Source organism: Magnolia sinica, chromosome 6, assembly GCF_029962835.1.
Source record: "Magnolia sinica isolate HGM2019 chromosome 6, MsV1, whole genome shotgun sequence".
In the NCBI taxonomy this organism is placed as follows: Eukaryota; Viridiplantae; Streptophyta; class Magnoliopsida; order Magnoliales; family Magnoliaceae; genus Magnolia; species Magnolia sinica.
The window spans coordinates 21,645,179-21,670,895 of record NC_080578.1 but is presented as its reverse complement, the minus strand read 5'-3'; the positions used below and the strand labels follow the sequence as shown (position 1 = coordinate 21,670,895).

Below are 25,717 nucleotides of genomic sequence, written 5' to 3'. Positions count from 1 at the left end.
GTTTTCAGTAATCCAAAACGTTAATGCCATGGTACTCACCATGGATGGCCAATGCACCAAAAATCCCTCAGATTACAAGAACGTATCCATGGAATCTTTTGGCCTCGTATTACAAACCATTTCAACGGCCCTTTAAAGAGGTTTAGGATTTTTCCACTCGTGAGTTCTTTTTTTTTTTTTTAAATGGGGTGCATGGACTATCCACAACAGGGGCCGTAATATCGACGGTTTGGATCAGTCTACCATGGGCCTCAGTTGTACAAACCGAAACCCTAAATAGTATTAATAAAATCTCTTGGCCCAAGTAATGCCTTATAACTCCAGAAGAGGAAAAAAAAAACCAACCAAACAAGTTCTTATCAACAGGAAGACCTGGTTTACAGTCCCTACCATCATGGATCATCAACATAGACGTACAGTGGAGATCAGGGCCGGGCATTGTTGGGGTTTTCCTTGCTGGGCATCTTAATATTTTCCTTTGAAAATGGAGCTTATTTTATCACATCACACCATGAAAACGGCTGTACAGTCTCTAGATATGGTATAAATCTAGTGGCCCTACCATAAATAGCCCCCAATCTAAATCACATTCATAAAACAATTCTAGCCATTTGATGTTTGATGAATCTACATTCCAATCCAATGGCCCATTTAAATATTTTAACATACTTTGAAGGCCACCAATATGATGGCTACGACCACCCTCTCAGTATGGTTTTTGTAGCATGAGCCATCTGCAGTAGAGTCCAACAGATGGCTGGTCTCCATCCGGCAGCCAGAAAGTCCCAGCCCCATAACCCTACAGCACCAAAAACATCCTCTAATAAAACAAAGCCTACACTGATCCTTGACCTTTTTTCCCGTCAAGAACAAAAGCAAAATAACCAAGCTGCCCATGAAGTTCCAAAACATTCGGGAAAAAAAAAAAACCCATTCTGTTCTTCCTCACAAATGCAATCCAAACATACATTTCTATTTTCCTAGTGCATGAAAATCAATCACCATCTCATGCCACAATACAACTTCACTAACCATTCTCAATTCCCCAGCAACTCAATACCAACAAGGGGGGGGAAAACCAACAAAAAGGGAGGTGTCTCCAAGAAGGCGGCAATTTCACTTAAGAGTAGAAAAAGACAAGTACAGTTCATATGACTCACAAAGGCAACCTAAGCATCACAGAGGAGCAAAACTGTGTCCTGGCTGTGTCGGATTCAGCCAATGAAGATCTCCTAGTCTTCTCCGTTATCTTGCTCGTCTTTGATGAGCTTAATCATGTCATCAATCCGGAGAATCGTTATAGCTGCCTCAGTTGCAAACTAACATGCAAAGAAGTTGAAAAAGCATAAGCCAATGAATCACCCACTTATTAACTCATCAAAGATCTCTCTACTAACTATAGTGTGATAGAACTTATGAGAAACTATTGAGCGAAGACAGAAGGCAATGACTATTTCACTTTTAAAATGTGCTTCTTTTTTTTCTTCTTCTTTTTTTTTTTTTGCAATTTTGATTTTGAAGACCGCTTTTGTAGAGGCTTTTAAGTGTGTTTGGTTAGCCACTTAATTACTCAATTTTAGAAAAAGTCTCCACTCATTTAGATGAGCTGGCAGAGACAGTGTAGTCTATGTGAGTGATCCAGGGTTCAACACCTGGTAGTGTTACCTTTAAAAAAAAATAGAAAAACAATTTTCCAAATTTGCGCATTTTTCCACAGCGCCTAGCCCCAGTTTCCTACAGTTGTTTCCACTTCTACACACGTGAGAATAGTGCTCAGCCGCTCATAAAATCGAAGATCTCTCTATCTTGTTGGAAGAATTATTAATTGCACTTGAGTGTAGAGCCGTACACCACAGGTGCCATCATGGCACATAGGTCCGAGATCATCCCTAAATTTAATCTAGTCCACTAAGATGGTGGGTCCCAATATTGGAAACAGGTGGATGAGTTAGAAAACTTCAGCCAAGCGTTTCAGAGCCATACATTGGTTTTGCAAACTGTGGCCCACCTGACCAGTGGATCGACCTAATTCTTGGGCTAGGGCATCAATGTAGTAGTGCCTTTCTAATAGATGGATTGGATCTTAGACCTAAGTGCCATGAAGGCAAATGTGTGGCATGTACATGAGTTGTATTGCACACGCACGTGGGCTTAACAAGTCTTCATCTCTAGAGAAACAGGACAGCCTCAACCCCTGCCTACAGCACTACGGTGAAAACTGCAATGGCCATGCAATATCCACACCGTCCATCTGTTTCACCAAATCATGTTAGGGGCCGTTTGGATGGAAGTAAATGGAGCTAAATGGATGGACTTGGGAGTAAATGAAGGTAAATGAAGGTAAATGGTATTTGAGGTGTGTTTGAATGGAAGTAAATGCATGTAAATGAAATGAAATGAAATGAGAGTAAATGTGGATGTAAATGAAATCCTCTCCACGAGAGAGGATTTGGAAGTAAATGGCATTAAATGCCTTTTTGAGCTCCCTTGGAGAGTCGCGCGCGTAAACAAAGGCGCTGCTATGCACATGTCCACCATACACATGTCACACTAATGATACTCCAAAAGAAAGAAAATATCAGCCATATCACTAAAATCGCGCCAAAAGAATGATCCAAACCGTCCAAAGGATGGCTATCTAAATGGACGGTTAAAAATTGTTGGGAAGTTTGTGGCCTTACCCGAGACTCGAAATTTCCTCATTTTTGGCTAAAGTATATATTCAATGGGCTTCTTACAATCTTCTATTAAATATCACATACATTCACTAAGTTGGGATATTCAAGCTGATTTGGGATATCACATATATTCTTGTGAATATGTTGAAAAATTCAAGTGCATTCCAATTCCTCCCATTTACTCCCATCCAAACAAAATACTTTAATTTCAAATGCATTTCATTTTCTCCCATCCAAACACAACTTTGTAGGCCATTTACTCCCAATTCATTTACCTCCGAATCCATTTCCCATTTACTTCTATTTACAAGCTCACAATCAAGCCCTTAGGGTATGACTCCAAAAACGAGGTAGATCCGAGACTTAAGGGGGTCATGGCAAAGGAAACAATGGGAATTCAACGCTCACCATTGAAACCTTCATGCGGAGATTCCTTTTCCATGCATGTTTATTGCTTTTCCATGCATGTTTACGCAACATGCACTTTTTCACATAAGCATTTCTCAAGAAACAGAAAATCAATTCTGCAATTCCTAGAAGCAACGCCAAACAGGCCTTAAGGCATGAGGCAAATGTATCAGATAATCAGTTTGGTTTATGGCCAGGGCGATCACTAAAGCAATTTTCCTACTTAAGACAATTGATAGATAAATATAAGGAGAGGAAGGATCTCCATGTGGTCTTTATTGACTCAGAGAAAGCATATGATAGGGTCATTGGAGAGTTAACATGGCAGGCATTGGGAAAAAAGAGAGTTTAATTAGGATATGTTGACATGATTAAGGATATGTGAGGGAGCGGTAACAAATGTGAGGACCACTAGTAGAGAGATGAGTGGGTTGAGGTTCCCAATTATAATAAGCTTGCACCAAGGGTCAACATTACGCATGTACCTTTTCATGTTGATTATGGGCAAGTTAATAAGGCATTTGTAGGAAGAGATCCCATGGTAATGTTTTTTTTGCAAATGACGTCAAGGTTCGTAATGGTAACAATGGTTGTAATGGCCACCACTGCTAGCATCACGATACGGGTCATAACAGCCATTACGGTGCTGCTTTTTTTTTTTTTTTCCGGGGGGGGGGGGGGGACCGTTATGGCCGTTACAGGTCATTCTTTCCGTAACACGTAATGGTTGCCACCATTACCATTATGTAATGGTTGTTATGGCGCACACTAAATGACAATCTCGAAGAAGGAGATGGAAACCCAGGAGAATATTTTGCTAACTTATAATTGTCAAACAGCTATTCTAGAATTAGAAGCTCTGAAAAATCAAATACAACAACTGCATATCTTGAAAATTCTCTCTGGTCTATGTTCAGATTTCGAACCTCAACGTATACAAATTCTCAGGAGAGAATCCCTTCCTAACCTCAAATCTATATATAATTACAGACACATAGAGGCTAGACGACGAAATGTAACCCACGTTGTCCTACCAGAACGATCAACCTTAACTACATACTCTAAAAATACTAAGAGGCAAGAAATCGGACGAGAAAATGTGGACAAAGATAAGCTCTAGTGCACACACTGCAGTAAAAGATAACATTTAAAGGAACAGTGTTGGATTCTACACCCTCACCTTTGACCGAAGGACATCGGAACAAGTCTTCTACTAATGTGAGCACCACTGACAAAACTTTCGCCCATTGTGACTCAGACCCAAGTGGCAAAACCATCAATGAGCTACAACAACAAGTGGATGCTCTCCAAGTCTCCATCACTACTGCCAACCAGATAGGGAAGTCAAGTACTTTTGCAACTATGAATCACGTCTCTCAAACATCTTGGATCATTGATTCAGGGGCCTCTGATCCCATGACAGGCACGACCAATGGTTATACCTCATATTCTCCTATCACAAGTAATATTAGATTGGTTGATAGTTCCCTCTCTAAAGCTATGGGAAAGGGAACTTTCTGCCTTTTTTAAACCATATTCATCTCTTCTGTAGTCCATGTTCCATCATATCCTTCTAATCTTCTTTTTATAAGTTCCCTAACCACACAACTGAATTGTTATGTCAATTTTTATCTATCTCATTGTGTTATCTAGGATCTTGCAACAAAGGAGACAATTAATGGTGGTCATGAAGCTCAGGGGCTTTACCTCCTTAATCGAAAACACTTCAGTTCTGCTCATGTTTCAGCTTCCGTCATTGAGAATAAAAATCGGGTGACCCTTTGGCACACCCGTCTAGGTCATTTACCTTTACAATCATTACGTCTTTTATTTCTTGAAAAGTTCAATAAAAGTGATAACTTGTAAAGTGAAACTTGTCAGTTATCAAAGCATTGTCGAACTACTTTTCCCTTTAGTACAAAAACATTGCATCCATTTCAATTAATTCATTCAGATGTGTAGGGACCTGCCCCACTAGTCTTCGTGTTTGGTTCCAAATATTTCCTATCATTTATTGATGACTTCTCTCAATATACATGGATTTATCTCTTAAAGTGTCAACGTAAAGTCCCATTGATTATAAAGATGTTTCATCAACTGATTTCTACTCAATAAAATACTTCAATTAAAACATTTAAATTTGACCAATGCCCATGAATATTTACTCCATGATTTACAAAAAAAAAAAATGTGGATCATGGCATAGAATTTCAATCATTGTGCCCTAGTATACCACAACAAAATGGAGTGGCTAAACATAAAAATTGATACCTAATGGAAGTCAATCAGTCATTACCAATATGCATGTCAGTTCCAAAAGCATATTAGGATGAAGCCATCTTGCTTGCAGCATTTCTAATCAATCAGACTCCTACCAATGTTCTCAAGGGCAACTACCCTTTACAAGTCTTGCAACCTGCCAACCTCGTGCATCTCTATTTCCCCTGCCACCAAAGGTGTTTGGGTGCACCTACTTTGTCCACATTCTTGGACCATCTTGCACCACATTAGGACCACAATCAATAAAATATATGTTTTTAGAATACTCAAATTCTCAGAAAAGATACAAATGCTATGGTCCTGTAAATAAAAAAGATATGTTTCTAAGGATGTTACATTCTTTAAAAATTGGCCTTATTTCAATACACGGGGCAATACTCATCTCGCACCTCTTTTCTTCCTATCATTGAGTCTCAAATTAAAGATGGACCAAGGTCCATCCCAACCAAAGAACTCAAGGTCTACTCTCGAAGGAAGAAAACCCACTCTTCCCAAGCACCACCACTCTTCAACAATTGAACCAAAATAAGTGGATCTCCCAATTGACATCCGCAAAAGAACCTGATCATGTACTCAGTATTCTATTAGTAACTATGTCTCATACAAAACTCCCCCTCTTAGCACTCATACTTTCCTCCATATCATCCCCCTCTATACCGACCAAGATTGCAGATGCCTTTGGTGACCCTAAATGGAAAGTAGCCATGTAAGAAGAGATGGTTCCTCTTGAAAAGCAAAATACTTGGAAACTAGTTGAGCTTCCACCAAACAAACATACCCCATTGGGTGTAGATAGGTATTTAACATTAAATACAAAGCAGATGGATCAATTAATAGATACAAAGCTTAGCTAGTAGCCAAGGGCTTCACCCAAAAATATGGTGAAGATTACGGATGAGACCTTTGCTCCGGTAGCAAAATTAAACATTGTCCACATTCTATTATATATTGTCATAAGTCATAACTGACATTTACATCAATGGGATATCAAAGACACGTTTCTTCATTGCGATCTTCATGAAGAAATATATATATGGCCCTTCCTCCCGGTTTTCAGTCTGAGGAGAAACTAGCAAAGTTTGTTGTCTTTAGAAAGCTTTGTATGACCTCAAACAGTCTCCTTGGGACTGGTTTGAAAAGTTTGGTAATATAATTTCCAACATTGGATTTAAAAGGAGCACTTTTGATCACTCTGTGTTTGTAAAACACGTGAATGGAAACACGACAATTCTTGTTGCATATAATGATGATATTATTTTAACTAGCATGAGCATAACTAAAATAGACAATGCTAAAAATTCTTGACCTTATTATTCAAGATGAAGGATTTTGGGCTACTAAAGTACTTCCTCGAAATTGAAGTGGCTCGCCCAGAAGATGGAAAATTATTGTCCCAACATAAGTATATGCTTGATCTACAGACCGAGGCAGGTTTACTTGGTGCTCGCCTTATTGACATACTCGTTAAAATAAATCACAAGTTACATGAGAGAGACCAGTGAATTTGACAATCCGGGCATATATCGTCATCCAGTGGATCATCAAACTTAGCCCAGCTTTACTCGTCCAGATATCTCTTATGTTGTTGGAATTGTAAGTTAGTTTATGTGCCAACCTTGTCGGCACCATCTTAAAGCAATCTATTGAATCCTTCATTACTTAAAAGTTATTCCTTGTTGTGGTCTTGTCCACTCAAACCATGGTCATTTGAACATCAGTGGCTTCTACAATGCTGATTGGTCCAGCATCCTCCTCTGATCGATGCTCGATACAGGGTATTGCACATTCGTAGGAGAAAATTTAGTTACTTAGAAAAGTAAAAAATAAACAATATGTTGTCGCTCGATCCTCTACCGAGTACCGTACACTGGCCCATGCAACTTGTGAACTACTATGGGCGAAAGCCATTCTACGAGATACAGGATTCGCAACATCTTTTCCAATTCCAATTCATTGTGATAATCAAGGGGCCATCCATATTGCATCCAATCCAGTCTAACAAGAACGCACAAAGCACATTGAAGTTTATTGCCACTAATTCGGGAAAAATTAGCAACTAAGCTTCCATGTATGACGTTTGTTCGTTCAAAAGATCAATTAGCAGATGTCTTCACCATAGTTGCGTCAACAGTGCAACTCAAGACCATCAATATCAAGCTCGGCATGAATGACATCCATTTGCCAGCTTGAGAAGTGTTAGTGTGCACAAATTTGTATGCACCTTTAGTGTACCATTTATACGATTAAGTTTAGTATGATAAGGTTTTATGTTTGCTAATTTGTTTGTTTCTAATCCTTGTTTTTCTTATATTGCTTATCTCTTTTAAACTCCAATTGTAATTAGGTTTTAGTTTATTCATCATAAAGGATTAAGGCAGAGAGGGTGATTATGTGCAACACCCTTCTCTTCCACTTCTCTCTTTTCCCTCTTATTTCATATAAACTTTCAGTCATAGTTTTTTATTGACAAGACAAGGAAGGGGGTAGACTGCAGTATCAATAACAATAATAACAGTGGTTGTAACAACAACCCTTGTGCCCATTACGATATGGCTCATAACCATTACGACCCTGTAAAGGTGGAAAATTTTATAAAATGAGAAAATTGTATTGACCCTATATCATGCCCTGTATCGGTCTGTTACAAGCTCATTACAGGTCATTTTTCTTTTTCAACTGGGTGTTATAGTCCTAAATCACATAACAATGCCTTGTATTATGTAATGGTCACCACCGTTACCGTTACGATGGTCGTTATGGCCATAAGTAACCGTTTTTTAATACCATGGAGTAAACGCAATGCTAGATTGATAGATGGGTGCTTTAGAATCTAAAGGATTTAAAATCAATCGAACTAAAAGAGAGTATATGGAGTGCAATTTTAGTAACAATAGCAGTTGAAATGAGGAATTAGTTAAAATTGTTGACCAAGAAGTTTCCCAAAATGATCACTTTTGATATTAGCTCAATAATTCATGAGCAGGGAGATCGAGAATGTTGTCCATAGAATTCAAGCTAGATGGAAGAAATGGAGATGTGACACAAGGTTAGAATTCTAGCTCTTCCAGAGTGGTATCTCACTAATGGCTCCCTGAGGCCTTCTTCACCCTTAACTTTATGTGATCGTTGCATACCACTCAAACTAAGGGGGAAATTTTATCGGATAGTTATATGACCAGCCATGCTTTATGAGACAGAATGTTGGGCAAGATGAGTGTAGCTGAAATAAGGATGTCGAGATGGATGAGTGCAAGACAATGATAGAATTAGAAAAGAATACATTCGAGGGAACTTAGGAGCAATGTTTTAAATAGCTTACTCTAAGTAGCATAGCTTGGTCTTCACGCCACATAGCTTATGAAAATAAGCTAAGTCGCGTTTAACCTACGTTACAAGCTGATTAGCATACGTGCTACTTAGCCTACATCACCTGCTATGAAGCTTGCAAGTTACTTTTCAATAAACATAAAAATTAATTTGTTTTTATTATTTGGTACATTTTTTATTTTCAATGGAAATTAGTTAATGTTTTTAATATTTTAGTAAAATAGTATAAGTAGCAATAATAAACTAGTTTCATGGCTATTTCTTTATCTTTATACCTAGTATTTGCCTATTTTTCCCCATTATTTTAGGATGCATTTCGTTGCACTTGCACACTCACACTTCAAGGGGGTGAAAATGTTATGCTACACACTATTCGCTACTTAAAACACTACTTAGGAGTAGCACCAATAGGTAATAAGATGGGGGAAAAAGTAGACTTGGATGGTTAGGTCGTGAGCAACGGAGACCAAGAATTGTGCTCGTCAGGAGTGAGTTGATGGCGCTAAAAGGGCAAGGGAAAGGCCTAAAAGGACATGGGTGGAGATCTAACTAAAGTTATGGCCCTTGATGGAGTGGAATGGCAGAACAGGATTCGTGGACCTTAATTATTTGGGCCAAGGCTTGGTTGATGATGATGATGATGATCAACGTTGTCAAATCGCATATGCGATCGCACAATCGCATTTGCCATGGCATATTTTTTAAAAAATAATAAAAATCAAAAAAAGATGAAATTTTTCTTTTAAAAAAATAGGAAAAACTTGCCTAATTAGTATACATGATTAGATTGGCTTATTTTACTTATTTCATTATAGTTTGAGTGTTTCATTAAATTATATATTTAATTACTTACATTATATTATATAAATTTTAACAAAACAACCAACGAACTACATTAAAAGAGAATTAATTATTACAAACTTTGAACAAATAAATTTTACTGATAAATAGATAACTTGAAACAATTTACAATTTATAACTTAAAATAAACATACTTGAAATAGTTGTAGAAGGTGTAAGAGAGAAAAAGTAAGAGATTTAGAGCTTTGGAGTAACGAATAGTGAAAATGAAGGGGATATGAGTGCCTATTTATAGGAAAAAGTTCTCCAAATTAAAAATAAAAAATAAAAAAATTGCTTCCACTCTGGCTATTGGGAAATATGCGATCGCATATGCAATATGTCATCACATACTCGCATATGCGATCGCATATTGGTCACATATAAAAGTATGCCATGGCATACTTGTTAGGATCGCATATGCCAATATGCGATTCGATCCACGGTATGCGCATATGCAATCACATTTGACAACAATGATGATGATGATGATGGTCAACAATCTCCACTACAGCCCTTCATTGTAGATCAAACTCACCTGTATTATCTTCACTTTGCTCATAGCAGGCTCGATGACTCCAGCTTCTAGATTGTTCCGGACGGTTCCCTTCAAGAGGTCCAGTCCCATGCTGCAGTATGGTAAAAGAAAAGATGGCACTATATGAGAATTCAGCATGCTGAATCCAGGCCATATGAATACCATAAGAGAATGCAAATGCTACTTGCAACTATAGAATTTTGAATCAGACTTTTAACCATGGTGGCACATGTTTGCAGATCTAGGCTATGCATTGGCTGAACCACAGCATTTGTGCTGCTGAAGAACAATATGCCAGTCCATTCATCAATTGGATCTCACATGCGCATCGAATGAGGATGATGCATGGCCCACCTGTTGACCAGATGAGATTGGTTTCTGGGACAAGGCACATAAATGGTGGGCCCATCTGAATCCTGAATGCATAAGACTAAGGTTTCAAACCCTCCTCTTTATTGAGTAGCTATGCAGGGTTCTACCTTGAAAGGTGCTGCTTATCTGCCTTTGTTTGTGCAGTGTGGTGATATGCCCGAAGCTTTGCGACCAACTCAGTAGCATCCTTTGCAGCGTTTACAGCAAGAACCTGCAGCCCAACAGTCAATGCAATCAGCACAAACAACAATCATCAAACAGAAAAAACCATTTCACAAAACAGCCCAGTCAATACCTTTGGTATAATAAGAAGACTCTCAGCAAATTCAGCAATTGCCAACTGTTCTCGAGATCCCAAAGTCGTTGCAAGATATTCCAAGAACACAGATAATGCAGCCTCAACAGCACCACCACCGGCAACTACCTGCATCACCAGTTCGAAAATCAGAAATAACGCTGTTTTCATTCGTCTTCAAAGCATTTCTAACACTCAGGGTACATGGAGACAACGTACGGAGTGTAACTTGATGGCCTCAGCATGAAACAACAAAAGCATGTTACAGAAGGAACTACCTAATAGGCTTACCACATTGGACTCAAGGGTTCTCTTGACAATGCACACAGAATCATGCACAGATCTCTCCATCTCATCAAGCATGTAGTCATTTGCACCTCTAAGTATTAATGAAACCTGAATAAAAATCAGGAGAAAATCATAGTACATCAAGAACCTTCAAGCAAGAATGTAGATGGAGTAGTCTCCCACTCGTTAGATGAACTGGTAGAGACTGTAGTGTGTATGAGTGATCCAGGGTTCAATCCCTGGTAGTGTTACCTTTCAAAAAAATTTGTAGATGGCATATGTTTGCTTTTTATAACATAATAATAACTAACTTCAATAAATCAGCACTCACTGCACTGGTATTTTTGGTCCCTTTCACCATAATCACATCGTCATCAGCAATACGCTCCTCCACAACTTCGTCCGCATATCCCAGCTGTGATGAATCAAATGTTTCCTCTCCTTCCATGTCAGCAAATGTGGAAACCTGCAAATTATCATCACATAAATTCATTATAAGCCAGAAATTTCAGCATTGTTTACAAAACCAGAAAATATCAAACACAAATGTGAGATATGGAATAACCAAATCAACAAAAATATCATTTTATTCACACTGCAAGGCAATCGCCATGGATTTATAATATAGTCCAAATATAAATGCTCGAATGTTCAATCAGGATATGCTGCTATTCAAGTACCAGAATATCTATAAGATTGAGCCTTTAAAATCTTCATTCTGACCATTAAGGATGTCAATGGGCCGGGCCCAAAATCAAAATTTTGAATACGCCTGGCACAACAGACCGGGCCTGAACAGTTCAAAATCCGGGCCGAAGCCAACCCCAGGCACAGCCCGTCGACAGCCCTATTGGCCATGGAAGCTTATGGACTCCTTTCCCTCAAGCAGATAAAGCATCAATTTCCAAGTTTCCGTCTACGTTTCCAGATAAAGTTGTATAAAAGAACATACTGAAACAGTGCAGCTAGAGAAATGAGGTATTAGGTCAGGTGCCTATATAAACCAAATAACTTGGTCCTAAAACAATATCATGCAGCTTCATCTGATTAGGAGTGGCTGTCACATTACAAAAGTTGGCAAGAATTATTTCTGAAATTTTCCATTGGAATTTTTCCGTTTCTTTAAAATTTTCAAAGAACAACACTATGGCAGTTCAATTGAAGAAAGAAGGTTGAAAAAAAGAGAGGGTAAAGAAAGTCAGCTAAATCACACAGCACACATCTACTCATCATGAAATATGAAACCTAAAAGACTCGCTGAATAGCAACCCATTCCCTTGTTTAGGCTAGTTATGCAAGCACAAAACCTGTTCAAGGAACAACGAGAAGAGAGAAAAAGAAAGGCAAGCGGATCAAGAACACATCAGATACTTCATTGCCCTTTAAATGACAGTCTCCTGAGTGCCAAATGCTACAATAACAGGATGGTCTACTGAGGCAAGCATACAGTCAGACTCAAGATACAGTTAGGAAACCTCACTGGCTGAAGCTAACATTCAAATTTGCCAAATAAATAAATAATCCAAAGGAGATGTAACTACCGCAGTGGCACCAGTTGCCTTGGCAACATGGCGCAAATCCTCCTTCCGGACACGCCTCACAGCAATTGCTCCAGCCTCCACAAAGTACTGCATATCAATACAGAAAGACAATTCATCAGTAAACGCAAATAAACCTGAGACAATATACTTGTGCAGGCATGTGTTGATATCTTACATACAAAATGCTACTTTTTTATAGATAAGCTCGGCATTAACCCAAGACCTCAATGTTGAAGCACATTGCATCTCCCATTGAGGTACGGGCTCAAACCAAAAGGTAGAAAATGGAAAAATTAAAAATAAATAAAATCACATGTATCATGACAGTGTACAGACTGCATGTGTGTCCTACCAAGGTCCTAGCTGCTGTTCTACCATGTGCGTGCTAAATAAATGAATCACAAACAAGCATGCCTTAAGTGCCATGTCGTCAATCGCCTTGGTTGTTAGTACAACATTTGCTCCTGCCTTGAGAAGCTTTTCAATTCGCTCCTTCGTAATGTCAGCTTCTCTGCAACAGCAGAAAATAAAATTAGTACTCACACTACTGACAAAGAAATCATTTGCAAGCTGAGGGAATGCAATGTTGTGTCATATGTACACATAAACAGATGCATGCACTTGCTTGAGGCATCCTTAGGAGAGAGAAACTGGGGTTTAAATAGCATTTGAGTGCTTCATAAGATATTGGTCACATCATGGTTCTGAATATTGGTGCAGGGGGCAAATGGGCCCAGCAGAAAAATGATACGATATTGGAGCAATATATCATTATCTGCCCCTATCCGTCGAAACTTTGTTAAAGCCAAAGAATCAAGGAAAAACAGAAAAGGGGGAAAATGATATATTCAAGAATCTATCATTTGTTTGCATATTGGCCAATATACGGTGTGGGCATTGGCTCTTTTGCCTCATGCTCAGGAAAACAACAACATATATCAAAATACGGATGTGACCCCTGGATACAAGTGTCCATATCATATTGGCCAAAAAAAGAAAAACAACATTGAACAAAGAAACAGAAATGCTTGCTGTGTAACATGGTTTCCCTCGCAATGCATTGTGACTTATCCAGGAAAATTGGAGCTAGGATTGAGGCCATGTTTGGTAGACACCTAAAAATGAGTTCATCTCATTTTAGTTGACAGTAATTACGTTATAGAGATCTTGATCTTTAAGACATAATGAGTTGATGTTAACACTTAACAGTAATTACGTATTAGAGAACTTGATCTCTAATACATAATTACAGTTAACTAAAATGAGATGAACTCATTTTTTTTTGCGTCCACCAAACAGGGGCTTAAGTTAATTGCAAAGCAGCTATGAATAAACAACAATAGAGAAATCTACAAAAATATAAAGGAACTTAAGCCCTCATCTTAAACTCCACATATGGTTGACACGTACAAAACTCAGAAACCTACAGAATTGGATCCAGGTAGGGGTGGAGTAGATCTGTGAGAGACAAAATATTGTTATCCGCAGTTGCTTAGACAAATATATGGGGATCATATTCTGACCACTAAGTCCAGATATCAGGATTGAAAAGCTGACCTAAGGATTACAACTAATTCTATCATGCAGGCGATGGATAAAAACAAATATTATTTCTGCTGAAGCAGTCAAGTAAAAAAGTTAAAACTAACTTAAGGCTAAACCCTGAGAAGCAATTTGGGGTCAAGGGATTAAAAATGGAGATCACCTTTGACGAATTTTTTCAAGTTCCCTAGGATCAGAGACCAAGACTTGAACACCCATTTGCATCTTTGTCTTCTGAAGATTAAAATCGAGGCAAGCAATCCTTGCAGGGGCGACTCTAGTGGGCATCCCCTGTGCAGCACGACCTGTATTTAGGGCATAACCATTCATCAAGTAGCTCTCTCTTGCACTTTTTCCATGAGCTTTCAGGATGTTAATGCCCTGAAACAGTGATATAAATTCAGTCTATTAGAACAAACATGCCAGGGAAATAAACTTTTTTGCAAAAACCATGCCACAAAAGGAAGAAAAAGAAAAAAGAAAAAAACTGGGTGGTTCGCAAAGCTTCAGGTCTCCTTTGTATGACATAAATTCTGTTCAAATTAAAGCATCTATAAAGCAATGTTTTAAATAGCTTGTGCTACAAGACATACTGTAGCCTTCACATTATGTATGCATGAAAGTAGCACAAGTCGCATGTAGCATACACAAGTTTGTGTGGCATACACTTACGATATGTGGCATACAGCCCATGTAGCGTCACCACATGATGAAGCAGACCTTTTTCTTAATACTTTTAAACGGTTCTTATCGATTGTTCGAGTATGATCTTGTTTTTTTATATAAAAGACTTTATTACTTGTATTTTATAGTTTATAAAATTAAAAGCTTTATGAAGATAGAAAACCAAGTGCTAAATTTCAGCTGCAACCCCAATGCCAGCTCGAGACTTCAGCTGCCCGAGTCTCACTCCACAAACCATTTCAACACGAATTTAAGCTATTGCATTGTCCCTAGGAAAAGATCATTTGCCTAAATTTTCAGAGGCATTGGAGGCAAAATGAAGGAGATTTTCAACTGCATGTCTGTACCGCCTGGTTTTTGGAGATTTTGCTACGGAGATCAAATTTTTCACTTTTTGTTTGATTTATTTTCTTCTAAAGTTCAAGAAAGAGGTATTTAGGGTGTCCTATGGATCGGGGGGAGGGTGGGATGGTGTATGACTATCCTAGCAGCTGTAATGGTTTGAGGAAGATGAAGTACAGCATCTTATAGTGGTCTGAGGGCTATTATATTTGTTGTGACCACAATATTGGTATCGATGCACGTAGCACACCCTTGGGATAAGGAAACATATCAGCATCGCATGTATCCAGGAATGTATCGCTGTTTGAGGGAACATTGGCAAATGATGGAATTTTCTCAATAAAACTTTAGCATATGTTTAAAGAGACATGATTACACACTTAGAACTCAAAGAATCACAAAAAAACAAGCATGCACAACAAGTTTCCTTTGTATACAGTCCTAAACTATGTATTGTCTGACACAAGTGATGCAATTATATCCCTTTTTTTAAGGAGCAATTATATCCAAAATGAGTTCATATGATTCATGAATCATACAACACAAGTATAAAAACATATTCCCCAAAATAATTTAGGAGAAAATGGATTGTTTGTGGGGTGGGGTTCTTGGTTTTTTTTTTTCCAAATGGAGAATCTATTGCAATGTATAGCCGATACATATTGCAATCTATCGCATGTATTGACATGGTGGAATTTTATGATGGGTTGCTGGCAAAATATCGCAAATGTATTGATATATCAGCTATACATTGCAATGTTTTGAGTGATACAGGGGATTTTAATAATTCCTCTTGCAAATCGTATCGACCACATGTGATATCGATAGTATTGGCAGATATATCGGTCAATACTGTCGATATAAATCACTGGTTGTGACTTGTGAGGATACATAATCTATTTTGATTCTTTTGTTGGTGCTCCATTAAGAGTTAAGACTACATTTTTTTTCTTTTTGTTGATGTTTTATTAAGACATTAACTAAAGTAGTTTGAGAGGCAAAATTCTAAATTTCAGATAAATCATAAAATTTTATTGGTCTTCATCTTGAAAACATGATATAAACAAATACAATATGAAACAAATGCCTTAACTTTGCAAAAAACTAACCTTGATTGGGTATTTGACCTCCCCCCTTGCATTTGTGGTCTTTACCGCTTGCACGGCATCTACCACCTAGAAAGACAAGTTGTCTTGAATAGGTAAGCACTTTTTTCCATTATAAAAGAAAAACAGCAATTGAACAAAGAAACAGCACTGAAGTATATAACATGGGACAGAAACAGACTTAGAAATCTTTACACAATAACTGTGGTTGAGTGCCATCTGAAACTACTTTTTTTTTCAAGGGTATAGGTTGCTTCATGCTATCTTGAAATGAAAACAAGACAAGAATAATGACTAATGCATGATGCAGCATCCTAGCCTAGCTTTCAATTGCATGCAAATACATCAAAGGATGTTCTTTGCTAAGACCGACTTATCTTAAATTTGTCACCATCTAAAGCCGTATTAAAATAAAAGCCTGGTCTAGTGTTCCTAAAGAACTCTGATAACTGTGATCCTCAGATCCGCACCATATGCATCTTCACAGTTGTTAAGAGGAGCCAATTTCACATGCATGAACAACCTAAAAAACTCGCATTAGCTTTCCTGTCAGAAGTCATTTGAGACACCTTGATTTACGAGAGCATTAACTAACATAAGCTCAAAGAACCAAGTATATCCTTCAAACAAGTGAACTACAAAATGTGCAATGTTGACACTCTGACAACATAAGAGCAACATATCAAGTGAATACACATCTAAGGCTGCAATCACCATTTAATAGCAATGCTCATCTCGTGTAAATCCATAATCACAAATATTTAACAATAAAAGGTTGTTTGCAAGTTCTGACTAGCGTTTGTATTGTCTGCATTGGCTTGAAGGCTACACTAAAGAGACACTCAAAACACCAAAACAGTTACGAGAAGCCACTGTGCAAACGTGACTCATACAATGGATGAGCATGCACAACTAAACAAGAGATGAAATATTAATCTATATAACCTGTCTGGCATGACAAGTATTTTTTCCATTCATGTTGGCAGCCAATAGCTAGGACCAGGCTACATTGATGGCGACAGCAACGACAAAGTTGCTTGTCGACTTCTATCTATTTCTCTTTTTCTTTTCTCCTTCCTTTTTTTTAATACTAAACCATAATATTTACATTCGGCGACAAAGATGAAATAATAAGGCAAGAACTAAGCAGTTTTGAGAACTATTTAGCATACCAAATTTGCAAAGAAGTCGCTGTCACCGCCGATCAGTTTCGAAGACATGCTCGTCTTGGCACAGTTTACAAGGGAATCTTTTCCGAGCTTTTCAACCTGTATGTGCATGTAAATGTTTGAGTCCACTAAGCCAGAGAGCAAAAAAAAGGCACAGATTCAACACAATCAAAGAAAAAAGAAGGCTGTGAGGACACCATAAAAGACAGCCATCCAACAACTGATCAAAGAAGGGCATACCTTCACAGCTAGTTTTTCATCAACATACTTGCAGGCTTCCCTCATAGCAAGCTGTCCAAAAATACAGTACACCCACATGCATTTATTTATATACACATGAACAATAGTTACGGATTCTGAGTAACTACACAAATGAATTTATATTTTGGTACATAAGCACACTCACCCTGTACCCACTGATTATTGATGTAGGGTGAATCTTATTTCTCACTAAATCATTTGCTCTCTGCAGAAACAAATGCTGAATCAGTGACTGCTCCTCACAATATCAAAACTAACCTTTACAGAAAAAGACATGTGGAAGATATGGTAGAACCCAATCAACCATCTTAGATGTTACCTTTAGCAACTCTGCAGCTACAATCACCACTGACGTTGTTCCATCTCCCACTTCTCGATCTTGAAGTTCCGCCAAGTCTACAAGTACCTATCATCATCAAGAGAGGAAACACAAATATGATAAAGATAAAGTGGGGATTGTCGATTCGAGAAATAGTGAGCAGAAATGTGGGCACAAACTGTCTACCTTTGCAGCCGGATGCTCCACTTCTAACATCTTCAGAATCGTCGCCCCATCATTAGTGATTGTCACATCACCAATATCATCGACTAGCATCTAAAGTATTCAGTTGTTAATTACAGAAAAAGACAGATAATATCACAAGGCTACCACAGAGCATGTTTGCTGCAAGGAGTTTCACACAATGCGGACCAAGGAATATCTAGTGTAAATGCAGCACGCATGTGATGCAATCAGGGATGGTGATGTTGTGGGCCAGCATGTGGATGGGCCATACCCAGATATCTAGGCAATTGATAGTGTTATCCCCACAGTCAGTGACCTCAAGAAAGTGATGGCTGCAGGAAAAAAGCAAGGAACGGTCCATGTTTTAACGGACAGAACTAGCAACAATGAAATGTAAGTATTGTCCAATCACTACAGTTTTTGGCCAACATCCCATCCACACAGCAGCCCACCAGATCAACAAGTTTCAGTCACAACAGCACTCCACTGATATCACAAATCCATACATTCTGAAAGTCATTGCAGCATGGATGAAAGTAAACAAAACTCGGTTTAACAGCGGTAACTGATTGAAAAATGAAAATGAAAACGATCATAATAAGACAGCATGCGATCGACAAAGCGATCATCGGAGATACCTTATCAAGACCGACGGGTCCCAATGACGACTTCACGATGTTCGCGACCGCCTGACAGGCCACGACTACCATACATTCCAAATCAACGAACGTTAGAGAGGTTTTCACAGATTAGAGAAAAATAAGGCTGGGAAAAGGAAGGGAACAAGACATTCGGCGGTTTGCTTGGTTTTTGCGAGATTACCGTTTTGTGTGCGGACGTCTTGGCCGGACTGCCGATCTCCAAGGATGTCAGGAGTATGGGCCCCAATCGCCATTTCAACGGTTGAGATTGTGGGCGAGAGAGTGAGATAGCTGAAGCTGCTTGAATAGGGAGAGTTGCGGGGTTTTGGAGAAACCCTAGATCTGCTTGTTATTCAGAGAGAGAGAGAGAGAGGTGTTTGCTGTTCGCCTTATACGGCGAGAGGGAGGAGTGAAATGAAAAAGAAAGTGAAATAAGCGTCTCGAACCTTCAAAACCCTGGCGAGTGAGGGTTTGTCGGGGCGGGACTCGCGCCAGTGTGATGGCAAAGCGGGGCCGCTGCATACGTGCAGCCATCGCACACGTGATAGAGATCCAATTCATTGGGCGCGGACAAGGTGAGTCCGGGGGTAGCAGATTTGTAGGCGAGTCTCAGACCGTGCGGACCACGATGTATGCGTTGAATATCCACACCGTACATCCGTTTTGCCCGACCATTTTAGGATAAAAACCCAAAAATAAAGCATATCCAGATATCAACAGACTACACCACGGGAAATAGGTCATTGACCACTAAAAAGTTAGCCTAAGTCAAAAAAAAACTTTTGGATCAAACTATTTGTATTTTCCCCTAGTCGATGGCTGCACGACATTAGCAACCGGTCAAGGCCTGTTTGGATTCCACCAAATAAGTTACCTTTAACTTATTTTAAGTTGTTGAGCAACCTTTTGTATTTCGTTAGTTTAGTAAGTATTATTATAATACTTAATGCCCAAACTAACTTAATGCTAAAAATTATTTATCTAAATAAGGGAGCAATGGGCATCTATACAAATAAAAATTTATTAACTTATTTCTATAAAAAAGAATAAGCTTTTAAAATATATGATAAAAGTTTAATTATTTATTTAGAAAGTAGTAAATAATTTCTGATTTTATAAGTTAAGAAGGAATTACTTTTAAAAAAATAAAATTATTTAGCTTAAGCTGTAGATATTTTTGACAAGTTTGCTCTTAAACTTTTGAAGTAATTTCCATCTTGACATCTTTTCTTCTTTACAATCCCTGTGAGGAAAGCCCACATGATGAACTACCAATGTTGAAGGTGGGGCCCACGTGATGAATGGTCAACATCAAAGGTGGGCCCACATAATGCATGGTCACGTCAAAGGTGAGTCTCACATGATGGATGGCCTGCATCAAATTGTGGCCCCGCATGATGGACAGTCCGCATCAAAGGTGGGGCCCACGTGACGGATGGTGGATGTTGAATGTGGGACCACATGATGGAAGGTTAACATTAAAGATGGCCTCACATGATGAATGACCCGTATTGGCCCCATATGATGGATGGTCCACAAAAAAGGTGTGACCTACATGATGGATGGTAGACATCAAAGGTGGGTTCCACGTGATGGGTGGCTCTAATCAAAATGTATCCACGCATAATGGACTATCCACATCAAGTGGGCCCCCACATGATAAATGGTACACAACAAAGGTGGGACCCATATGATGGATGGTGGACATCAAAGGTGGGCCCCTTATGATGAGCGATTCATATCGAACATGGGGCCCCACATGATGTATGGTCCACATCAAGGTGGACCCACATAATGAACGGTTCACAACAAAGGTGGGCCCCACATGATGGATGGCCCGCATCAAAGTGTGGCCCAACATGATAGAACATCCACATCAAGTGGGCCTCATTTGATGGGTGGTCCACATCAAAGGTGGGACCCACATGATGGATGATGGGCATTGAAGGTGGGCCCACATGATGGTCGATTGACATCAAAGTTGGGCCTTCATGGTGAACAACTTATATTGAACTTGGGGCCCCATATAATGAATGGTCCACATGATGGACAAAGTGGGCTTCATGTGATGGATGGCCCACATCAAAGTGCAGACCCTTGGAATGGAAGGTCTACATCAAGTGGGCCCCACCTAATGGACGATCCACATCAAAGGTCTGGCATGATGGATGACCCATATCCAAAGTGGGCCACATGGTGGATGATACACATAGAAGGTGCGCCCCACACAATGAAAGGTAGATATCAAAAGTGGGTCCCCCATGATGGATAGTCCACTTTGAAGGTAGGGCCCAAACCATAGACACATCAAATGTGGGCTCCATGTGACAGGTGATGGGCGATGGGTAGTGGACATTGAGGGGCCCCACATAAATGACAATTAGCATTGATGGTGGGCCCCACGTGATGGATGGCCTACATCAAGGTGGCACCCTAATGATGAATGGTCCACATTCAAGTTGGGCCTTGTATTATGGACGATACACTTTGAAGGTTTGGCTCACATGGATCCACATGAAAGGTGGGCTCCATATGATGGACGATCGACATCGAGTATCCGACACAATGAATGGCCCAAATGTCTTAAAACATGAAGATTGCATGTAGCCATCTAGTCTTTTGCCATTTAGGGCATAGTCCATCTGTAATAAGATCCACCAAAACAACCACATGTATTGATCTTATAATGGAGATCTTTAAACATTACATCAACTCTCCATGAAATAAGTTATTATTTAAATGTTTTACCAAACGTGCTTATTTCAAATAATAGCTTTTTCAGTTAAAAAAAATGATTTTATGTTTAGCTTATTTAAACATAAGAGTTATAACAAAAATAGTTTTTTTAAAGAGTAACTCTTATTGAAAGATCTCTTAGTAAATTAGAGGAGAGATGCTAAATGAACCCTAAGTTTTTTTTATAGCTTTCTGGCTTATTACTTTTTTACTCTTCACTGTGTCCATGTTAAAGGGGCTCTGGCTCAGGTTGTTATCAAAGGAGGCTCTACATGATGGATTGTCTCCATCAAAGGTGGGGCCCACACAATGGACATTCCACATAAAGGATGAGCCCCACGTGATGAATGATCCCATATTAATGTGGGCGCACATAGTGGATGGTCCACATTAAAGGTTGGCCCTATTGATAAATAGTCACATCTAAAGTGGGTCAGTATGATGGACAACCCACGTCTAAGGTGGGGCCTACATGATGGATGATCCGCATGAAAGGTGGGCTCTGCATGATGGGCAATGGATAATGAAGCGGGCCCACATGATGGATGGCCCACATCAAGGTGGTCCCCAAATGATGGACAGTCCACATCAAAGGTAAACCTTTAATGATGAATGGCCTACAAGCCATACATGATGGACGACCCACATTGAAGGTGGGACCCACATGATGGACAATCCACATCAAAGGTATGCTTCACAATATGGATGACCCACATCAAGGGGGCCCACATGATGGATGGTCCACAACAAAGGTTGACCCTAATGTTGAGTGGTCCACATCTAAGGTGGGCCACACATGATGGATGACCCATGTCAGAGATGGGGCCCACATGATAGACGATTGACAAGATGGGCAATGGATTTTGAAGGTGAACTGTGAACCCCACACGATGGACAATAACATTTATAGTGGGCCCCACATGGTAGATGACTAATATCAAAGATGGGCCCTACATAATGGATAGTGCAATGAAAGGTCAGCTCCTAATGATGAACGACACACATCCAAGGTGGGCCCTACATGATGGATGACCTAAATCAAATGTGGGACCCACACAATGTGTTGGGGGCCTTGCACCAAAACCTTAGGATCTAGCCTCCCAGAACAAACCAGAATTATGGGATAATTAAGCAATGAAATAAATCAAAGCATAAACCACACGACACCAGGGAATTTTATGTGGAAAACCCTCAAAGAGGTAAAATCCATGGGACCTCGTCCAGGTCAATAATTCATTATAAAGTAGAATGTTATAACCGATCACAAGCACACACCGCTTGGATCAAACCATCTTCACTCACGCAGGAGTGGATGAACAATAAGAGAATAATGAAAAACAGAAGGATCTCACCGATCACGAGGATGTAGAAGCGTTGAGACATGGACTGCGAAGTAGATCACATTTACGAGCAGAATCTCCCTTCCACAAGCTTTCTCTCTCTCTTTCTCTCTCTCTCTCTCTCTCAGCTTTGATAGCCCTAAGCCCTCCTAAAAAACCTTTAGAAAACCTTAGAAAACCCTGGAATCTACACCCCAATCCCTCATACACCCCTTTATATAAGAACAAAAAGAGGTAGAATCAAAATAGAAAACAATTTCCACATAATCTGCATTTCCGCAATCGCATCTGCGTAACTCTTCGATGATATCAAAGGTCTCTCGATAACAGCCTTCGATATCATATAAGGTCCTTCGATGATATCGAAACAGGACCAAAAACTGTCTAACGACTAAGGGGTGAAAAATCCGAAGCAATGAGGAGAAAATCCCTATCGAATCTCCCCATTTTCGACTTAGGAGGAATTTACCTTCTTCAAGTCAGCTTGGTTTCTACAAATCTCAAATTTGCCCTTGAGCAAAGCCTTGGTCATCATGTCTGACCCATTATCGTCCGTGTAGACTTTCTCAAGCTGTAATACCTTCTGTTCCAAAGTATCCTTGATCCAGTGATACCGAATCTCTATGTGCTTTGACTTGAAGTGCTGACTTGGATTCTTGCTCAAGTGAATAGCACTTTAGCTATCGCAATAGACCACGTGTTGCTCCTGCTTCAGGCTAAGTTCCTGTAAGAACCTCTTCATCTAAAGCATCTTTTTACATGCCTCTGTGACTGCATGTACTTGGCCTCTATCGTCGACAATGCTACGACCTTCTGTAGCTTGCTCTGCCAAGAAATCACTCGCTCTGCAAACGTAAACATGAACCCCGATGTAGACTTCCTAGAGTCTATGTTACCTGTCATATCTGCATCTGTGTAGCCCTCTAACACAGGTTTCCGTCACCATAGCATAGGCTTAACATGGATGAGACTCTTAGATACCGCAGTATTCACTTCACCGCTGCCCAATGCTCTTTGCCAGGATTGGCAAGATACCGGCTGACAACACCAACCACATATGCTATGTCTGGGCGTGTACAGACCATAACATACATCAAACTTCCTACTGCTGACGCGTAGGGTATCTTCTGCATCTCTTCCACCTCTGTCTTCATCTTGGGACACTGCTTGTCGATCAATCTGAAGTGACCATCCAATGGAGTACTGACCGACTTCGTTACATTAATATTGAACCACTTTAGAACTTTCTCAATATACCGCTCTTGTGACAGCCAAAGTTTCCTACTACTTCTGTCACGGGTTCTCTCCATTCTTAGGATCTGTTTAGTCGAGCCCAAGTCTTTCATCGCGAACGACTTGCCCAACTCCTGTTTCAGCCTGTCGATCTTCTTGATGTCTTTTCCCATGATGAGCATGTCATCAACATATAACAGCAGAACTAAGAAATCACCATCTGAGAACTTGCGCGTGAACACATAGTGGTCCGACTCCGTTCTATCATACCCATGCTTCAATATAAACGAGTCGAACTTCTTGTACCATTGGCGTGGAGCTTGTTTTAGCTCATACAAGCTCTTCCTCAGCCTAAACATCATATGCTCATTGCCCTTGACTTCGAACCCCTCTGGTTGGTGCATGCAGATCTCTTCTTCCAGGTCACTATAGAGAAGTGTAGTTTTAACATCTAACTGCTCTATCTCTATATCCATGCTAGCCGCCAACCCAAGGAACACCCGTATGAATGTCATCTTCACCACTGGTGAGAATATCTTCTCGAAGTCTATACATTTCCTCTGACCGAACCCTTTCAACACAAGTCTTGCCTTGACCTCGTCTATGAATTATTCTTGTCAATCTTCTTTATAAATACCCACTTATTGCTTAGAGCTTTCTTGCCCTTAGGCAGTTTCATCATATCATAGGTGTGGTTCTTATGTAAGGATTCTGTCTCCTCTTGCATAGCTTTCAAGCACTCCCCCTTATACTTGTCGGCTAGGGCCTCAAAATAATCTTCTGGCTCTCCCCCATCAGTTAGCATAATGTACTCATGCGGCGAGTACCTCTCGGACGACTATATGTCCCTAGATGACCTCCTCACCTGTGGCTTAACAGGTGGATCAAGTGGGGGCTTCTCCCCTGGTCTATCTTCTGAAGGAACTCCCTCGTCCTCTACACCTTGTTGTACTCCCCCGTCATTAGGCACCACGGGAGGAATAATCGAATCCATGTCCTCTAGCTCACCTGAACTAGGCTAGTTTTTCTCTGGCTTACCAATGCCTTCTATGCACTGATCTTCAAAGAAAATCACCTCTGCTCCTGACGAGTATCTTCTCGATCGGATCCCACAATCTGTAACCAAACTTTTCATCACCGTACCCCAAGAATACACACTGCCTGATCTTCATATCGAGCTTGGACCTCTTGTCCCTTAGTACGTGAACGGATACCCTGCATCCAAATACCCTGAGATGACTGTACTGTACGATGGATCTTGTCCAGTCCACACCTTCTCAGGTACTTCTCCATTCAACGGGGCTGATAGAGACCTATTTATTAAATACACCGCTGTGTGCATTGCTTCTCCCCAGAACGTCTTAGGCAACTTCGCATGGGATAACATGCATCTGATTCTCTCAACAATGGTGTGATTCATTCTCTCAGCTACACCATTATGCTGGGGGTCTTGGGAACCGTCTGTTCATGCCGTATACCCAGGGACTTGCAGTATTCATAAAAGTCGTCAATGTATTCACCACCATTGTCAGTGCGGATGTACTTCACTGATCTACCTGTCTCTCTCTCCACCATAACATGAAACAATTTA

The 25,717-nt window shown here is 39.8% G+C and overlaps 1 protein-coding gene across 4 annotated transcripts; it reads right to left on the bottom strand.

The window, feature by feature from the left end:
- Positions 1–337: 337 nt before the first annotated feature.
- On the bottom strand, positions 338–19,317 carry LOC131248507 (T-complex protein 1 subunit alpha). 4 transcript variants are annotated; one of them, XM_058248811.1, is made up of 17 exons: positions 18,999–19,317; positions 18,815–18,879; positions 18,177–18,266; positions 17,991–18,077; positions 17,817–17,876; positions 17,651–17,701; positions 17,414–17,509; positions 16,245–16,310; positions 14,273–14,490; positions 12,982–13,078; positions 12,568–12,654; positions 11,358–11,492; positions 11,030–11,134; positions 10,739–10,867; positions 10,551–10,654; positions 10,072–10,210; positions 338–799 (listed from the first exon to the last, which is right to left on the bottom strand). In XM_058248811.1, the coding sequence occupies exons 1-17, from the start codon at positions 19,069–19,071 to the stop codon at positions 707–709; spliced, it is 1,695 nt and encodes a 564-aa protein (XP_058104794.1). In that variant the 5' UTR covers positions 19,072–19,317; the 3' UTR covers positions 338–706. The 4 variants fall into 4 exon arrangements, with proteins under 4 accessions (XP_058104794.1, XP_058104796.1, XP_058104795.1 ...); XM_058248813.1 differs by having other exon boundaries at positions 10,072–10,162; positions 18,999–19,311; XM_058248812.1 differs by lacking the exon at positions 338–799 and adding an exon at positions 953–1,319 and having other exon boundaries at positions 18,999–19,311.
- Positions 19,318–25,717: the final 6,400 nt, after the last annotated feature.